Source organism: Nylanderia fulva, unplaced genomic scaffold (genome assembly GCF_048542155.1).
Source record: "Nylanderia fulva isolate GAGA-0341 unplaced genomic scaffold, ASM4854215v1 Scaffold650, whole genome shotgun sequence".
Taxonomy (NCBI): domain Eukaryota; kingdom Metazoa; phylum Arthropoda; class Insecta; order Hymenoptera; family Formicidae; genus Nylanderia; species Nylanderia fulva.
The window spans coordinates 36,045-53,682 of NW_028190754.1; the positions used below are offsets into that span (position 1 = coordinate 36,045).

Genomic DNA, 17,638 nt, shown 5'->3' on the forward strand with positions numbered 1-17,638 from the left:
GTGAGTGTGTATGTCTATAACAGGCCTACCTATAATAATTATAATTGATTATAAAGTAAATAATCCTTTGTAATAAATAAATGATTTATATAAAAGTATTTTAGAGATTGAATATAATAATATTATTATTATCAAAACAGAGCAGTAGTTAGATAAGAATAAATCATATAAATCATTTATTTATTAAAAAGAATTATCCACTATGTAAGCGTGCGATTATTATTTTCAAGATGTATTATACGTGTCGCGCTATCACGTTATTGCCGAATGCGCCTTGTCGTTTCGTCCTCGTATTCGATTATTTATATTTTGACATATTTCATGGATATCATAGTATTAACTTTAATCGTGGAAAAGCATTTGTTATTCTATTAACGCAATAAAAACTTCTCGATAGTGGCAAAATATAATCGGTTCGGTCGGTAAAAGTAGACCTCCGGTATCCCCTTAAAAGTTAAAAAGGAACTTTTCTTGAGTGTGCCACGCTTGAGAGAGATGGTATCTAGTCAATATGATATGAAATTATCAACATCAACTATAAAAAGAAGATTGTGTTATACAAAACTCAATGGTCGTGTTGCGGAAGTGATCGACCCTTCGAACATAGAATGAATTAAGCGCTGAAATTATCTATAGCCCGCGGACATACGTTTATGACAACACTTTTCTTTATGTTTACGGCTTCCTTCCCTGTCTTTCGCTTTCGCGTGTGAACAGACGTGCTTTTCCTTCCTTTGCCAAGTCAGAGTTTTGTGTACAAACGAGGGCAGCTACTTTTTTTCAGATAATACATCTGAGAATTTTCTTGCCATTGCCATACGATCAGGGCAGCTACGTATTCAGGACAGCTACAAATTCAGGGCAGCTACGTATTCAAAGCAGCTACGTATTCAGGGCAGCTACGAATTTAAAAGAGCAGCTACGAAAATTGAACAGCTTCGATACCCAGAGAGTAATTATACGTGGTCCGCAGTTCATTGCCATATCTGCCATTTTTATCAGTGCCCAACAAGAGGCGATATACATTTAGTGCCACCGCTAATTAATTATTTTCAACAGAACGAAGGTAAGACGAGAGAACTTCGTCTTCTTCAAATCAAATTCTTATACTGGTCTTTTTATATGAATTTTATATCATTGATTGATTCAAATCTTTCTTATACTGGCCTATTCATGTAAATTCTGTATTGCAGAGTTAATCTTTCTAGTGGTTTAAACATTTTGAAGTCATCTTATTATTAATTTTCCTAAAATTTCCATGATATTTTTTATATTAGTAAATTCCAATATTTCTCTGCATTCATATTATTTTTTGTATAATTAGTTTATATATATTGTCTTTCTTTCATTTTCATGATTTTCAATGTTTATAAATCTTATATCATTCTTCTTATTATTATTTAGAGCATATACATTTATGATGATGTATTATGACATATTATATGATTATTCATAATGTTATATAATATTATTTGATTATTCTTAATGTTAAATGTTTGATATATTTCAATATTATTATCTGAATTATTCCCAAATGATTTAAAGTTTTCTGATTATATTCTAAACATCTTCAAAGATATTACGTTATGTACAATTTTCAATATAGAATTTTCCTACTTTAATTTTGTATAGATAATAATTAAAGCCTTTAATACTTAGTAATGTATAAACATAAGAGTTTTAACAAGGCTCTGTAATATAAATATAAATTTAACGTATAAGACGGGCAACAAGAGCCAAATCGCGGATGACAATGCGTTATCCTAACAAAACTAAATAATTTTTCGTTAGAATTAAATACCGGTGCACAAGGCACCAAATTTTTAATTGGACACGGCCAAGATTTTAAATATGAAAATAATCTCATATTTTGAGATTTAATTTCAATACCCCTTTAACCCCCCTACGGAAAATAAATAAATGAATGCAAGAGAAAAATATAGATCCGAAAATCGCTGAATCGGGAATCGAACCCGAGACCTTTCGCTTGCCGGGCGACTGCTCTTCCAGCTGAGCTATTCAGATCCTTTCGATTCTATACTTTTCTCTGTTATATATATTAATGTTGGTAAACAAACCAACATTAATATATATAACAGAGAAAAGTATAGAATCGAAAGGATCTGAATAGCTCAGCTGGAAGAGCAGTCGCCCGGGCAAGCGAAAGGTCTCGGGTTCGATTCCCGATTCAGCGATTTTCGGATCTATATTTTTCTCTTGCATTCATTTATTTATTTTCCGTAGGGGGGTTAAAGGGGTATTGAAATTAAATCTCAAAATATGAGATTATTTTCATATTTAAAATCTTGGCCGTGTCCAAGTAAAAATTTGGTGCCTTGTGCACCGGTATTTAATTCTAACGAAAAATTATTTAGTTTCGTTACGATAACGCATTGTCATCCGCGATTTGGCTCTTGTTGCCCGTCTTATACGTTAAATTTAAATGTATAAACATATTTAAATATTTGCCATATAAACATTATTATTCAGAAATTATTATATCTTTAATATATGGTTTTTTTTAATCTTAATTGTGTTGTTAAATATTATAAAGGTTTAATATGATAGAATAAATTAATGTCCAATCTTTTGTAAACCATAATCTCTTTTCTTTATCGTCAATAATAAATTAATTTCAGATAATTTTTTTAATTGGTTAATCTTCCCATACAGGTCGCATTGCTAAGAAAAAACCACATGTATCTAAACAAAATATTGCAAAATAATTAACTTTTTCTGAAAGCCACAGAGAAAAAGACGATGATAGCGTAATATGCTGTGGTTCGACGAATCAAAGTTTAATGTTTTCTTCGGATGCAAAAGTGTATATGCGGCCACCGAATCAAGAAAATAATCCCAAGTACACTTTAAAAACTGTGAAGCATGGTGGCGGCAGTTATTGTCTGGGCAGTTATATTTCTCCTGGTATGGCGTTGGCCCATTATTTCGAATCAATAGTATTATAAATGCAGAAATGTACAAATGCATTCCTAAAGATGTTATGTTACCGTATGCCAGAAGTGAGATGCCCTTGTTATGGAAAATGCACAACAATCCAAAACATACCGCTAAAGTTATAAAAAGATTTATTGAGAAAGAAAAAATTCCCATTTTGGAATGGCCATCACAGAGTCCGGACTTATCCAATAGAAAACCTATGAGATACAATTGACAAAAGAATTAATCGTTGGAAAACTACAAATCTTGGTAAACTCTGGGAGGAAATTCAAAAAGCTTGGTACTCAATTTCTGAAGAAGAGTGTAGATCCTTAGTAGGCTCTATGGGCAGATACCGAACTGTTTTGAAAAACAAAGAGTTCCCTACAAAGTATTAGAGCATCCAAATAAAAAAATATGTTAATTCAGTTAAACAAGTTAAACTTAATAAATAGGTAAACTTATTAAATGTGGCTCTGATATTTTGACCCAATTACTAACCTTTAAGTTATGTTCAACCGTTTCACACTAAACAACACTATTCCACGACAACAACCTAGCATCAATGTTTCTTTACACTCGTCGGTAACAAATTGCTGCGCCTCTTGCGTAATTAAGATTAACTAATAACTATGATTTATTTTGTCTCCGCTAGAAGTGGCTCTATTTTTTTAAGCGCCACTATGTCCACACATGTAAAAAAATTTAGCTTATGTTGTGACATATGTCAACGAGTAAAATATTTAACAGTTCCGATGGAAGGAGAACATAACTTTATCGAATCAAGCGGACTAAACAATCTAGTTACTGTCGATTTTTATCCGATAGCCAGAAGAGGAATGCAATATAATTGTTATGTTAGATGCTTTTATAAAATACGTGAATTTATATCCAATGAGAAAGGCAAACGATTCGTATGTGTTTGAAAAAATTAATTGATGTACTCATTCTGAAATTTGGAAAGCCTGTATGGTAGAAACTCTTGCGGTTCAAGAGTCCCACCGATCCTTTGTTTTTTCGTTTTCGTGATTTAGTATTTAGAATTTGTAAAGAAATAAAACTACACCTTTAATGGGAAAAAGCCTGCGCGGCATAAAAAACCCATTTTATTGTAATGTATTCAATGTATCGTACAATATAAGGATGTCGCCGGTCTTTCGTGCACGAAGACCGGCCTGTACGACCCGTTGTAATACACGTACTCACTCTTGGAAAATTACGAGTGATTAACGTATAACACAAGAAACGCACAAATCAGATTACGCAATGACATATAAGAAACGTATACAAAAAACACAGAATATCAAATCACGCAATAATCGCTACACAAAGAAAGAACGACTCGCACGTGTGCACACGTTGGACGCTACTTCTCGAATGAATTCTGCACGCACAAGACACACACCGTTGCGCTGTGGCGCGATAATTTTTGATTGGCGCTGTCGTACTAGCGGCCAAGAGAGCTTTTTATCTATGCGCTCATTAATTACCGACCGTCGTATATTAGTACAGAACGAAACTCAAATAAACTAAATATTAAGAATAACGAATATTCATTGTCTCAAACGGGAAAAATCAAATTAAACTTAATCATTAGACTCGTGAATATTTCGCATAAATATATTCGCCATTCACCAAACATCCTCCCCTCGTTGGGAGTGCAACGAGCAAAACAAATTCTAGGTGTGCGTCTGTGCATGCAGCGAACGTTCGATTCTTAACAATAACGCTTGTTACAGTTGTCGCATAAATTTCAAACAACAAGCCGACTGCTTAGTAAGGCAATTGCTTATTGTTTCGCATGGTCGTGTAAACATTAAATGATTTAAATCGTTGAAAGCAAATAAAAATTACATCTTCTTGATTACATAATAAATGAAATTAAAGTCTTAGGCGTCCGTAGGTAACGGACAGAGAGAAGTCGCATTTCTTTTAGATGTTCCGTGTATGGTTTTAATCGTGACCACTCTGACCACGCCGTCGTCCCCTGGATGTAACTCGACCACCCCTCCCAGCCTCCACTGCATACAGGGATGATTTTTGTCAATTAGTAAGACAATAGAGTTCAGTTTCAGATTAACATCCTTTTTAATCCATTTTTGTCATTTCTGTAATTCCGTTAAATATTCTAATTGCCATCGTCGCCAAAATTCTTGTCGAATCTTTGTAATCAATTGCCATAATGATAAGCGATTATCTGCAACACAAGAGAAATCAGTTTCCGGCAGCATTGTAAAAGGTCTGCCAATAAGCAAATGTGCAGGCGTTAATGCGATTGGATCGTTTGGATCGATAGAAAGAGAACATAAAGGTCTCGAATTCAAAATTGCTTCGATTTCTACCGCTAGGGTGTTCAATTCTACGTATGTAAACAAGAGATCGCGCATTACTCGTTTTAAATGGTGCTTGCTCGACTTCACAGCGGCCTCCCAGAGGCCGCCGAAATGTGGCGAATTCGGTGGATTAAAATGCCATTCGATTTTGTTTTCTAAGGTAAACTCATGCAATTGAGTACAAAATTCCTCGGATCTTATTAGGGCGTAAAGTTCGCGGACATGATTTTTCGCGCCTATGAAATTGGTTCCATTATCTGAGTAAATATGCGCCGGAACACCTCGACGACTGACGAATCTTTTCAGAGATGCTATAAAAGCATCTGTTGATAAATTGGTTACGATTTCGATATGAATAGCCTTGGTTGACATGCATATGAATATACAACCGTAGACCTTGATGCTACTGCGATTACGATGCTTTTTCTCCTTGACGAAAATTGGGCCAAAATAATCGACGCCCGTGTGATAAAACGGAGCTACGTTATCGAGTCTTGCCTTTAGCAAATCTGCCATTTTATATTTCGGGTTCTCGGAACGAAAACGTGCACATCTGATGCAACGACGAATGACTCTACGCACTTGATTGCGACCGTCCATTATCCAGAAACGTTGTCGAACATTATACAGTGTCAATTGTATTCCTGTATAATAAAATTTTTCATGAATGTACCGAATGTAGAGATCCGTGACGTAGTTGCAAGACGGTAAAAGAATTGGGTGTTTCTGATCAGACGATATGTTGACCTTATGAATTCGTCCTCCGACACGCAATAAACCGTGTTCGTCAATTATCGGGTTTAATGATCCAAGCTTTGTGCATTTTACTTCTCCGCACGTTAACAAAAAATTTATTTAGTCTTGAAATGAATCTGCTGTATGAGCTTTACGATGCGTCGTTTGGCTTCCTCTATCTCGTTGACTGATAAAATGCCGGTGTTTTCATTGGAACGCAAGAATCGTAAGCAGTACGCGACTACTCGTATTAATTTAGTATACGATAAAAATTTTTCTAATATCTCTTCGGAATAAATTTGTACCGTTAGACATGTTGTCTTCTTTATTTCGAGCAAGTCGTCTGTATGTGTTACGATAGAGCGCGGCCATTCGGCTTCCGGTCGCGAGAGCCACGATGGACCTTGAAACCACGTTTCGTTGTTTAGAAATTCTTGAGGTAGTTGACCCCTTGATAACGCGTCCGCTGGGTTGTGTTCCGTGCGAACATGCCGCCACTCGATTCCTTCGCTAACTTTCTGAATTTCTCGTACTCGATTTGCTTCGAACTGTTTTAATTTGCTAGAATGCTTGTTTAACCATGATAACGCTATCGTGGAATCCGACCAAAATATGATCTTATTAGGCTTAAACATGAGTACCGCATGTATTTCGTTATAAAGTTGAGCGAGTACTAACGCTCCGCATAATTCTAAACGAGGCATGGTCTGTCCCGCGGGCGGTGCGACGCGACCCTTAGAACACAAAAGCCGCACGAGAATTTCGTTATTTTTATTATTTGAACGTACGTATATGCAATCTCCGTAACCGGCCTTGCTGGCATCGGAAAATCCGTGAAGTTGAATATCGATCGCATCGTTTATCAGTACATTTCGATTTATTTCTAAGTTATCAATTAATGCGAGCTGTTCCAAAAAGGACTGCCAAGCGATTTGTAATGCGTGGGGAACGGATTTGTCCCAATCCGTTTTTGCCTTCCAGCATTGTTGCAGAAGGATTTTAGAAATGAGCATGACCGGGCCAAGTAGGCCGAGAGGGTAAAAAATCTTAGCGATTTCGAATAAAATGAATCGCTTAGTAATCCTTTCGGGACACTCAATAGTTTTAACCGTATAACACAATTTATCGCGCTGTGCATTCCAGGAGATGCCTAACGTTTTTCGAATCGGATTTTCATTGGTAAGAAATTCTAGATCGTTAAGTCTTTTCGGTAGATTTTCTAAAGCTCGCGGATGATTTGATGCCCATTGGCGTATATCAAAACCACCGCGTTTCAATATTTCAATGACTTCATCGCGAATGTGAATAAGCTCTTCAATCGTATTTGCGCCTGATAGTAAATCATCTACATAAAAATCATTGTGTAAGATTTTTGCTCCTATCGGAAAATTTGAGCTTTCATCGCTCGCGAGTTTTTGTATTGTTCAAATAGCTAGAAATAGCCGATGATACACCGAATGTTACTGTATTTAATTTAAAAACTTGAATTTTATCCGCGTGAAACCAAAAAATTCGTTGATATCTATGTTCGTCCGGATGTATCCAGACTTGTCGATACATCTTAGCTATATCGGCCGTCAACACGTTTTTGAACGTACGAAAACGCACGAGATGTTTGAATAATTTTAGTTGAATGGTCGGACCGACCATCAAAGCATCGTTTAAGGAAATGCCTTTATTCGATTTTGCGGAGGCATCGAACACTACCCGCGTTTTTGTAGTCGCACTTGTGGCCTTTATGACTGCATGATGCGGAAGATAATAACTGCTGAGAGATTCGTCGGCAACTCGCGATATATAACCTAATTTGATGTATTCGTTCATGACTCGATAATAATCGCGTTTGAGTTCTGGATCAGAATCGAATCTCCTTCGTATTCCGATGAAACGTCGCAACGCTATTGATCGAGAATTTCCGAAATCGGGATTTTGTATACAAAATGGTTGACGAACCGTGTAGCGTCCTGAACTATCGCGTGTAACATTTTTCACGAAGTGCATTTTGCATTTGTTATTTTCTATCGTTTTGATTTGACAAACGTTCGCGTCATCGAGCAGCCAAAATTTTTCAATTTGTCTTCTTAATTCAGTTAATTGACAAAACCCTTGATTTCCGTTTATGGCCTTGGCTGTTCCGCCAGCGATTGTCCATCCAAGCTGTGTTTTCTGTAGAAACAGATCAAGACCGTCGCGTGATAAATCAATTTGTCCGATTGATAATAACGACATTGTTGCTCTCGAGCCGATAAGCATGTCGATTTTTTGTGGCAGATAAAATTGTGGATCGGCCAAATTTATATTTTGCGGTATGTTAATTGATTCGCGAGAAAACGTTTTGTTTGGAGTCCTATCGGAAATTTTAGGAATCACTAAAAACTCGAGAGTTTTGTTAAAGTTGTTAAACCGTGAATAGAATGTGCACTTGACAATGCCTCTAGCAAACGTATTCATGTTGTCGATCGCGCCTTTAGGAAGAACGCATGAACGTATCGGTAATTTCAATTTTGTTGCGAGTTCTGTCGTAATAAAATGTGCCGTGGAGCACGTGTCTAATAATGCACGGCATGTTACGAAATTACCGCTTGAATCTTTAATTGGTATTTGTGCGCTCAATATTAATTCCGATTGTAAAGTTTGCGCCGTAAAGTTATGAGCGATTACGTCTTGTCATGCCGGTTCGGTTTTTATCTCCGCGATGCCGTCAGACGCGCCGTCTTTCTTAAATTTGGTTGATGTCGTTTCCGACTTGGCGAATTCCTCGTGTAAAAGAGTATTATGAAATTTCGAACATTTTCTGCAATGCGAAAATAAGCATTTGCCGTGATGTGTACGCAAACAATTTCTGCACAACGATGTTCTTTTCGCGAAATCTTGATGTTGTCGTATCGTCATTTTCATGAATTCGGGACATTTGTATATGTAATGCATCTCTCTCTTGCACAGCGGACAATTCGCTTTGTTTGTTGACGTTTTAGTCATTAATGTACGCGCGCCTTGATTTGTTTTTTGCATTTTTGATGCTTTAAAATTTTTCCCGCCGAATGGTCTCTTGGTTTCTTCCGATTTAACGTGCGATTTATCTTGTTCAACTAAATACAAACGATATGCAATTTCCGAAATAAATTTGTAAATTTGATCGAGCGTCGGTGTTAAATTTGAATCAAGCGTTTCTTCCCATTTCGCGCGAATGTGATTCGGTAATGCCCGTTCTAGTATTCGAACTAATAAATGTTCGCCGAGTTCTATATTTAATGTTGCAAGCATGTTTACATACTGACGCATGTCGTTGACGAGTTTCGAGAGACCCTTATGTGTGGTCTTCGTTTGTACCGGCAAATCTAAAATCGAATCGAGATGGTTAACGATTAGAATGCGTGGTTTGTCGTACAAATCGAGCATTAATTTCCAAGCTGTTTTATAATTTTCTTCGCTTACGTCGTAAATAGAAATTTTATTTGATGCGTCACCCTGTAAAGAGCCCTTGAGATAAGCAAATTTCTGTAAATCGTTCATATCGGTACATGAATCAATCATCGCGACGAATGTATTTCTAAAAGATAACCATTTGCCAAAATCGCCATCAAATTTTAGGTAAGTCGGCATGCGGAAATTTGATTTGACGCGTCCTTTGATCGATTATTACTGATGTAGTATTTAATTCATTTGCGCGTTGCGTATTTGTCGACGGATAAAGCGACTCAAATTTTGCGACAAGCGCGTAATAACGATCTTGTATGTCGTCGAATTCTGAAAGAGCATCATTATCTGACTCAATAGCGCGAGCTCATGTAAATCCTCGTATGCGGTAAACAATTCCTTTATGCAGGAGAAACGCGTCTTTATATTTGCGGGTTCAAGTTTTGCTTCCGCAAGAATTTTTTCCAGGTTGGTTATCTGCGTTTTTAACGTAATACGTTTTCGATTTATTATCTTCACGCGTTCCGTCATCTTAATAACTCGTTACAAAGAACGCGCGAGAACAAAGAGTAACAAGAGTATAGTCGCTACGTCGCTTCGATGTTTATATTGCTGTTATGGTAAACACGCACGAACTCGTATCGACTTGCGGCGCGATGTCCTTTGTCGGTGCCCGCGAGATAAACACAGACCGCCTCTTTATTATAAGTATCGTATAAATCGCACACTGATGCGACTGATAATAGTTAACAATAGCAAATTTATGTGTAATATACTCGTAGAAAATCAAGAGACACGGTAGTGTCTTGCGCCAAGTCAAAAAACGACGCGCTTTGCGCAGCGAGGCACACCGTGTATTATAACGCGAGTCTGACATCTGAGAACATCATATATTTCAATTATGCAATAACGGCTGAAGCGATCGAGTTCTTATTATGCTCAATCGATAGATTAGGTTTGAATTATAAAAGAAAGTGCCTTTATTTTTTCTCTATGTGCTTTATTAACGGAGATATTATAATCTAAACTTTGTTTTTCTTAAAAATTGTTATAAATTTTGGTCGTCGTCGTCGACCTTCTCAATGCGCATGTATTTGAAAATGTCCATTTCGAGCATTCATTGCAAGATAGCGTTGATGTCGCTCCATGAATGATGTTTTGACACATTGATGATTGACATAGGTTCAGTTTAACCTACATACATAAATTGAATCTTTTGATTTGAATAAGATAGCAGTGCAATAAATAATTATAATAGAATGGTATGTATCAAAAAATTTTATTTTAAAATAAATATAATATATCATATATAATATGTAGTATTGCTTTTTATATGTATGTAGTATAGTATTGTATTGTAAAATCTTGTTATTTTTTTTAAATCTAAATTTTGTAATACTATACTACATACATATGATATGCAATATTACATATTTCTTTTAAATTTAAATTTTGCAATATTATGCTACATACATATGATATGCGATAACACATATGTGATTTTCTTTTATAACCTTTTCTGTCACATTACCATCCCGTTATTTTTTTATTCATTCAATCATTCATTCAGATGTATGTAATTATTGCTATAAAATAAGAAAGTGAATATAAATTAATAATTTATAATTAATAAAATGTAAATATATTAATGTAATAAAAATTTGATAATTTATAGCATTATTATGAAGTACTCAGAGTTATCAAAAATGTATATATTATATTATAATTTTTTTCTTTACATTTTATTTATTATATAATATTAGCTTTTGTTTGCTTATTTTTTAGCAATAATTATATATTTATGAAGAAATAATAGGATGGTAGCGTTATAAGATGTTGTTATGAAAGAAAATCAAATATGTGTTATCGCATATCATAGGAGTATCTAACATTTGGGTCGAAGTTGATAATGCACTAGTTAAAAAAAACAGTGGCCTAGAGGTGCTAAAAATATTTATATAATATTTTTACAAAAGATGGCTAATAAATAATATATATAGCATATGAAATAATGACGAGGGTGATGGCGGATTCTTTGCTTTCTTATTTTAAATTATAAAAAATATATATACTACAAAAAGGAATGATATCCATAAAAAAAATACCTTTTTTAAAAAAAAAGGTAAAAAAAGGGCGCCAAGTTTACGCGTCATGTGTTAAAGTGTTTTATAAAAAATATAAAACTTTTATGTTGTAAAATTAATATTTCTAAAAAAAAAATGATATCTAAAAGTTGCGCCAAATGAATAAATATTTATAAAAAAAATTGAAAATTAGAAACTTATGCAAAAATTAAAAAATTAATACAAAATAAAAAAAATTAAAAAATTTTAGTTAAAAAAACTTGGCGCTGCTCAATTTCAAAATTACTGCAATGAATCTTATCTATAATATATCTTAAAGTAACAAATAATTAATTTATGGCAATATATCTTAACGTAACAAATAAACTACTAAACAATTTATTTAATTTGAAAGTACAAAAAATATTTGTAATGTAAATATGTACGGAGTTCGTTCATTAGCATAGTGGTTAATTAGTTATTGCAATAGGTATATCTTAAAGTTAAAACAAATAAAATTAATTCTATATAAACATTACTTTAATAACAAATAATTAATTTACTTAAAAAATTACATTATCATAATAACTGAAATATTAATGAACAATAAACTGAAACATAAATGTACATACAGAGTACGTTAATATTATTAGCATATTGTTTAATTTAGCAGCGCCAAGTTTTTTTAACTAAAATTTTTTAATTTTTTTTATTTTGTATTAATTTTTTAATTTTTGCATAAGTTTCTAATTTTCAATTTTTTTTATAAATATTTATTCATTTGGCGCAACTTTTAGATATCATTTTTTTTTTTAGAAATATTAATTTTACAACATAAAAGTTTTATATTTTTTATAAAACACTTTAACACATGACGCGTAAACTTGGCGCCCTTTTTTTACCTTTTTTTTTAAAAAAGGTATTTTTTTATGGATATATTTTACATGAAACGTATAGCAAATAAACAATGCAAATATTCATGCAAGAAAGTACGTGTATTGACGGAACAATGCAAAAATGTTCGTGTGTAAAATATGTATTGAATACTTATTTTTCGGTTCTGTCGACCTTCGGCAGCGATGTGATGAGGCTGAGGGTGGCGAGTCTGAGGACGACGAACGGTTGATGACAGAGATTTCTCGTTGATGTGGTCATGGTTTCGCATCCGATTCTTCTGACACCAATTTGTATGGTAGAAACTCTTGCGGTTCAAGAGTCCCACCGACCCTTTGTTTTTTCGTTTTCGTGATTTAGTATTTAGAGTTTGTAAAGAAATAAAACTACACCTTTGATGAGAAAAAGCCTGCGCGGCATAAAAAACCCATTTTATTGTAATGTATTCAATGTATCGTATAAGGATGTCGCCGGTCTTTCGTGTTCGGCACGAAGACCGGCCTGTACGACCCGTTGTAATACACGTACTCACTGTTGGAAAATTACGAGTGATTAACGTATAACACAAGAAACGCACAAATCAGATCACGCAATGACATATAAGAAACGTATACAAAAAACGCAGAATATCAGATCACGCAATAATCGCTACACAAAGAAAGAACGACTCGCACGTGTGCACACGTTGGACGCTACTTCTCGAATGAATTCTGCACGCACAAGACACACACCGTTGCGCTGTGGCGCGATAATTTTTGATTGGCGCTGTCGTACTAGCGGCCGAGAGAGCTTTTTATCTATGCGCTCATTAATTACCGACCGTCGTATATTAGTACAGAACGAAACTCAAATAAACTAAATATTAAGAATAACGAATATTCATTGTCTCAAACGGGAAAAATTAAATTAAACTTAATCATTAGATTTAATAAGGAAAACAATTAGATATTTAAAGACAAGGTTCGTGTGATATTATAAAATTAAGATTTAGAAAGACAGGGCCAACTATAACGAGCATATTAAATTAGTGAGAGATGTAATGTCAACACATAATTGATTTATTTCTTAGTAAATACAATGATAATAAAAAATAATAAAACGTTTCGGCTGTTACCTCAGCCTTCTTCAGTAAATATAAAAAACAATAAAAAAAATTCTTTTCAGTAAAATTATGACATATTACGCATTAGAGTCTATTTTTTAATGAACATTTTGGTTTGATAAGTCGATGAATTTAAATTGGGTTACGCTTATATCATTTATTAAATTAGATATTGTTTCTAATCGGCTAACCATTTTTTAGCTAAGATGGTAAACTTTTTGATTATGTCAAAAAACATGTAAACGAGTTCCCTGTTGTTAGTAGAACAGGTTGACGGTCCATTCCACGTCATCAATTCTTTTGAACATTATTAGTTAAAATTATCGTCAGAACCGCTTGATATGAGAATTGAAAACAATTAGATGTTATCCAGCATCAAAAAGTTAGTCCTCATCATCAAGGATATTTCCGAGTAAGTTCGTCATTGCAGTATATTTCACCGTGATTGTCTAAGTATATTTTTATTTTTTCGGTATATTAATTTATATTAATAAGTTATTTTTTATGTGAAAGTTCTTGATTGTGATTAGAATTGCTTACTTAAATTGATGAGTAGTCAAGATTCCGCCAAGTCGATGTGTTCACTATACAAAGTCACAATATGATGTGTCGAATTCAAACCGTGACTCCTATTATTATTATTATTTATTTATTAGATAATTCTTCCAGAATGTCAAAATATGACTCGTCAAGCATATCGGTATCTTTTTTTAAGTTTAGACCGTTTTTTTGTTCCTTTATATGAATCATTTCAGAAACATTTCTCTTCTGGAAATTAGATTCGGAATCTAAAATTTTTATGTCTTCCCAATTAAATGAGTGTTGGTAATTAAGAATATGTTCCGAGATGACCGAATGCTTTGACGAATCTAACTTTATATTATTTACATGTTCTTTAACTCTCGTTTTAAGTTGTCTTTTGGTTTGGCCAACATATGTCGCATCGCAATCGTGACATGAGATCTTATAAACAACATTGGAATTAGTTGAAAATTGATTTTTATCTTTATGAACCTTGATAAAACGATTGAGTTTATCAAGACAACGATAACCTATAGTCATTTCTGTTTTTTTGATAGATGATGCAATTTTGTCAGAAATGCTATTCACATAAGGAATAACAAAGAAATTCTTTTTTTCATTATCTCCATCTATTTTAGGAACCTTAGTAATATTATTGTCATTAGTCAAGATATTTAGTTTGGAATTAATAAGATACTTAATTCTTTGATTAATAGCGGAGAAAATAAATTCTAAAGGATAACCGTTGTTACGTAAAATAGTTATGATTGAATTTATATTCTTATTATGAAATTCTGGATGTGAAAGAAGAAGAGCTCTATCTACTAATTGTAAGTTATAAACAATGCCTTTTTTTGGCAGAAAGGATGGTTAGAGTAATAGGAAAGAGTTCTTCCAGAAAATGTTTTTTTCTGAAACCAATCAACAAAAATGGTATTGTTAATTAATTTCAATGATACATCTAAGAAATTTAAACAACGGTTATCCTCATATTCCAATGTGAATTTGAGTCTGTCATGGTATTTGTTAAAAGAATCCACAATCAAATCAACCTTTTCCTCAGGAACTGTCATAATGATATCATCAACGTATCTATAATAAAATGGGATGTCGATATTAATCAAGTCAAGAACAGAATTTTCCAAATCTTCCATTATTAAGTCAGCTATTATGGGCGATAATGGTGATCCCATGGGGGTGCCGAACATTTGTTTATAAATTATATTGTTAAATGTAAATTATGTAGATGACAGAACAAATTTTATACATTTAATAAATTGTTCTTTTGGAATTTTTGTCTGTGACTTAATATACTCCCATCTATTATTAACACTGTTAATCGCAAGGTTGATAGGTACATTAGTGAAGAGAGAGATAACATCTAATGATATCATTATTTCTGAATTCCTTAACTTTTTTCCCGTAAGAATCCTGCACAATTCAAAACTATTATTTATATGGCTTTTTGGTGGGGGAAGGCTTCGTGACAATACATTGTGAATATATGTGGCTATATTGTAAAGAGCCGTATTAATAGATGATACAATAATTCTAAAAGGAATGTTCTGTTTGTGAATTTTAGGGAGACCGTAAGCTTTCGGTAGTATGGAATCACTAGAGTGCATAAAATAATATTCTTTTTTTGAAATATATCCTTTTGTTAGCAAATTTTTGATAATGTAATTGAGTTCTCTTTCAATTTTGAAGATTGGATTCTTATTGACCACGCAGTAAGTGTTCACATCTGTAAGAAGTTCAGTTACTTTATTATTGTAAAAATCCCTCTCCATTGCAACTGTCACATTACCCTTGTCAGATCGCGTAAATATTATATTATTGTTTTCTCTGCAAAATTTTACTGTGGTATTGTACATATCAGTAATTTTTTCATTTATTAAATTCTTTTTGTGAAAATTATGTAGATAATAATTAAATTGGGGGATTGCAATGTTCCTAATAGTTCTGAGGTTTTGTATATTATTTCTTTTTCCATTAGCTTCCAAATCTTTGATAAATTCATGTATGGCAGTTTTTTTATTGGAGATAGGAAGATTGAAATTACTACCCATTTGTAAAAGATTAGATACTTTTAGTGGGATTTCTGTGTTCGTTAAATTAATGAACCATTTATTATTAGTCTTGTTTAATGGGTCAATATCATTAATAATAGAGGACTTAGGATCAATATGGATGTCTATGATTGTTTCGTTAGAACTCTTAGTGGTTAAATTTTTAGTATATTTGATTGGTTGTGATGTTTCCTTATTTAACCTGCAAAAATAATGAATAGGTTGAATTTTTTTCATATGATCACTAATTTTTTTGTTTTTTAACCACATGAATTTCTTTAAGTGGGACCTATATAATCTTTCTTTACATTTGTTAAAGGATTTTCTTTGATATATAATTATTGATTGCCATACATAAACAGGAATAGAAATGGATAACTTATGTAAAAATTGTAATATTTCTCTTTGTAAAGTGTCAACAACTCTGTACAAATCATAAATTTCTATTTTTAAAATTTCTGTTTTGAATTTGTGCTGTATTCTTGTCAATTTATTTATCAGTTTATAATTGTGAATGTTAAATTGTGTTTTTCCAATGTTGGTTAAATGCGACGGTAAGATCTCATGGTTCATGCAAGACTTTAGAAAATACAATTTAGATCTTGCTTCAAGGAGTTTGTAATTAGCGTTAATCCATTTTTAAGGTTATACAATGTGTATTCACCATATTGTTTCTGGATAAATCCAAAATCATAGTATAATTTACGATAATTAATGTTACTGAGATTATTACGCATTTTAAGGCCTGCGTTATTTAAATTTAATAAGGAAAACAATTAGATATTTAAAGACAAGGCTCGTGTGATATTATAAAATTAAGATTAATCATTAGACTCGTGAATATTTCGCATAAATATATTTGCCATTTACCAAACAAAGCCTAAGCGTATTTTTTTCTGATCATGGTAGCCAGTTCACTTCCGCATTATGAAAAACGCGACTTGAAGCTGAGGGTATAAAAGTTTTATATAATTCCATTAGAGATCCTCAGTCAAATCCTACTGTACGAGTGATGCGAGGGTTGGATCGATTATTTAAAACTTTATGTGCGGAAAAGCACACAAAAATGGGTTAATTTTGTACCAAAAATTGAAGAAATATTAAACGTAACAATTCACCAAAGTACGGAAATAGTACCTTATGAATTGCAATATAACAAGTCTGTTTATGATGAAATCCAAAAGCTCGTCCAATTTTCTAACAGTAAGAAACCTTCGCATAAATACCTAATCACATTGGCTAAAGAAAATTTAAGAAAAAATTTAAATATCGAAACAAATAAGAACAAAGAGGTAAATCGAAAATCGAATTATTAATCGGGGACTTAATCCTTGTAAGAGTAAAATATTTCAAATGCTTTGGATAAGGCTGTCGTAAAGTTTTTATTTGAAGGCCTCAATAAAATAATTCGATGTGTAGGCGAGAACGCATTAGTTGGTCTTCAAAATGAACAAACAGAAAAAGATATATATTAGCATCTAAATCTTTGAAAATATTATAGTCAAAAGCAAAAAGATCACAAAAAGTAGAAGTATGAAATGGTCTGTTCAAGTTTTCTCGAATGTA

At 33.2% G+C, this 17,638-nt stretch overlaps 2 protein-coding genes across 2 annotated transcripts; both read right to left on the minus strand.

Moving 5' to 3' along the window:
• Nucleotides 1–5,039: 5,039 nt before the first annotated feature.
• On the minus strand, nucleotides 5,040–5,870 carry LOC114932814 (uncharacterized). The gene has a single exon (XM_029305216.2). It carries the CDS (start codon nucleotides 5,868–5,870, stop codon nucleotides 5,040–5,042), a length of 831 nt encoding a protein of 276 aa, XP_029161049.2.
• Nucleotides 5,871–6,121: 251 nt separating this feature from the next.
• Nucleotides 6,122–7,018, minus strand: LOC146720622 (uncharacterized). The gene has a single exon (XM_085488211.1). It carries the CDS (start codon nucleotides 7,016–7,018, stop codon nucleotides 6,122–6,124), a length of 897 nt encoding a protein of 298 aa, XP_085344337.1.
• Between the last annotated feature and the right edge of the window lie 10,620 nt (nucleotides 7,019–17,638).

Coding starts and splice junctions, on each gene's coding strand:
- LOC114932814 (XM_029305216.2), bottom strand. CDS start 5,870: ATGGACGGTCGCAATCAAGTGCGTAGAGTCATTCGTCGTTGCATCAGA.
- LOC146720622 (XM_085488211.1), bottom strand. CDS start 7,018: ATGCTCATTTCTAAAATCCTTCTGCAACAATGCTGGAAGGCAAAAACG.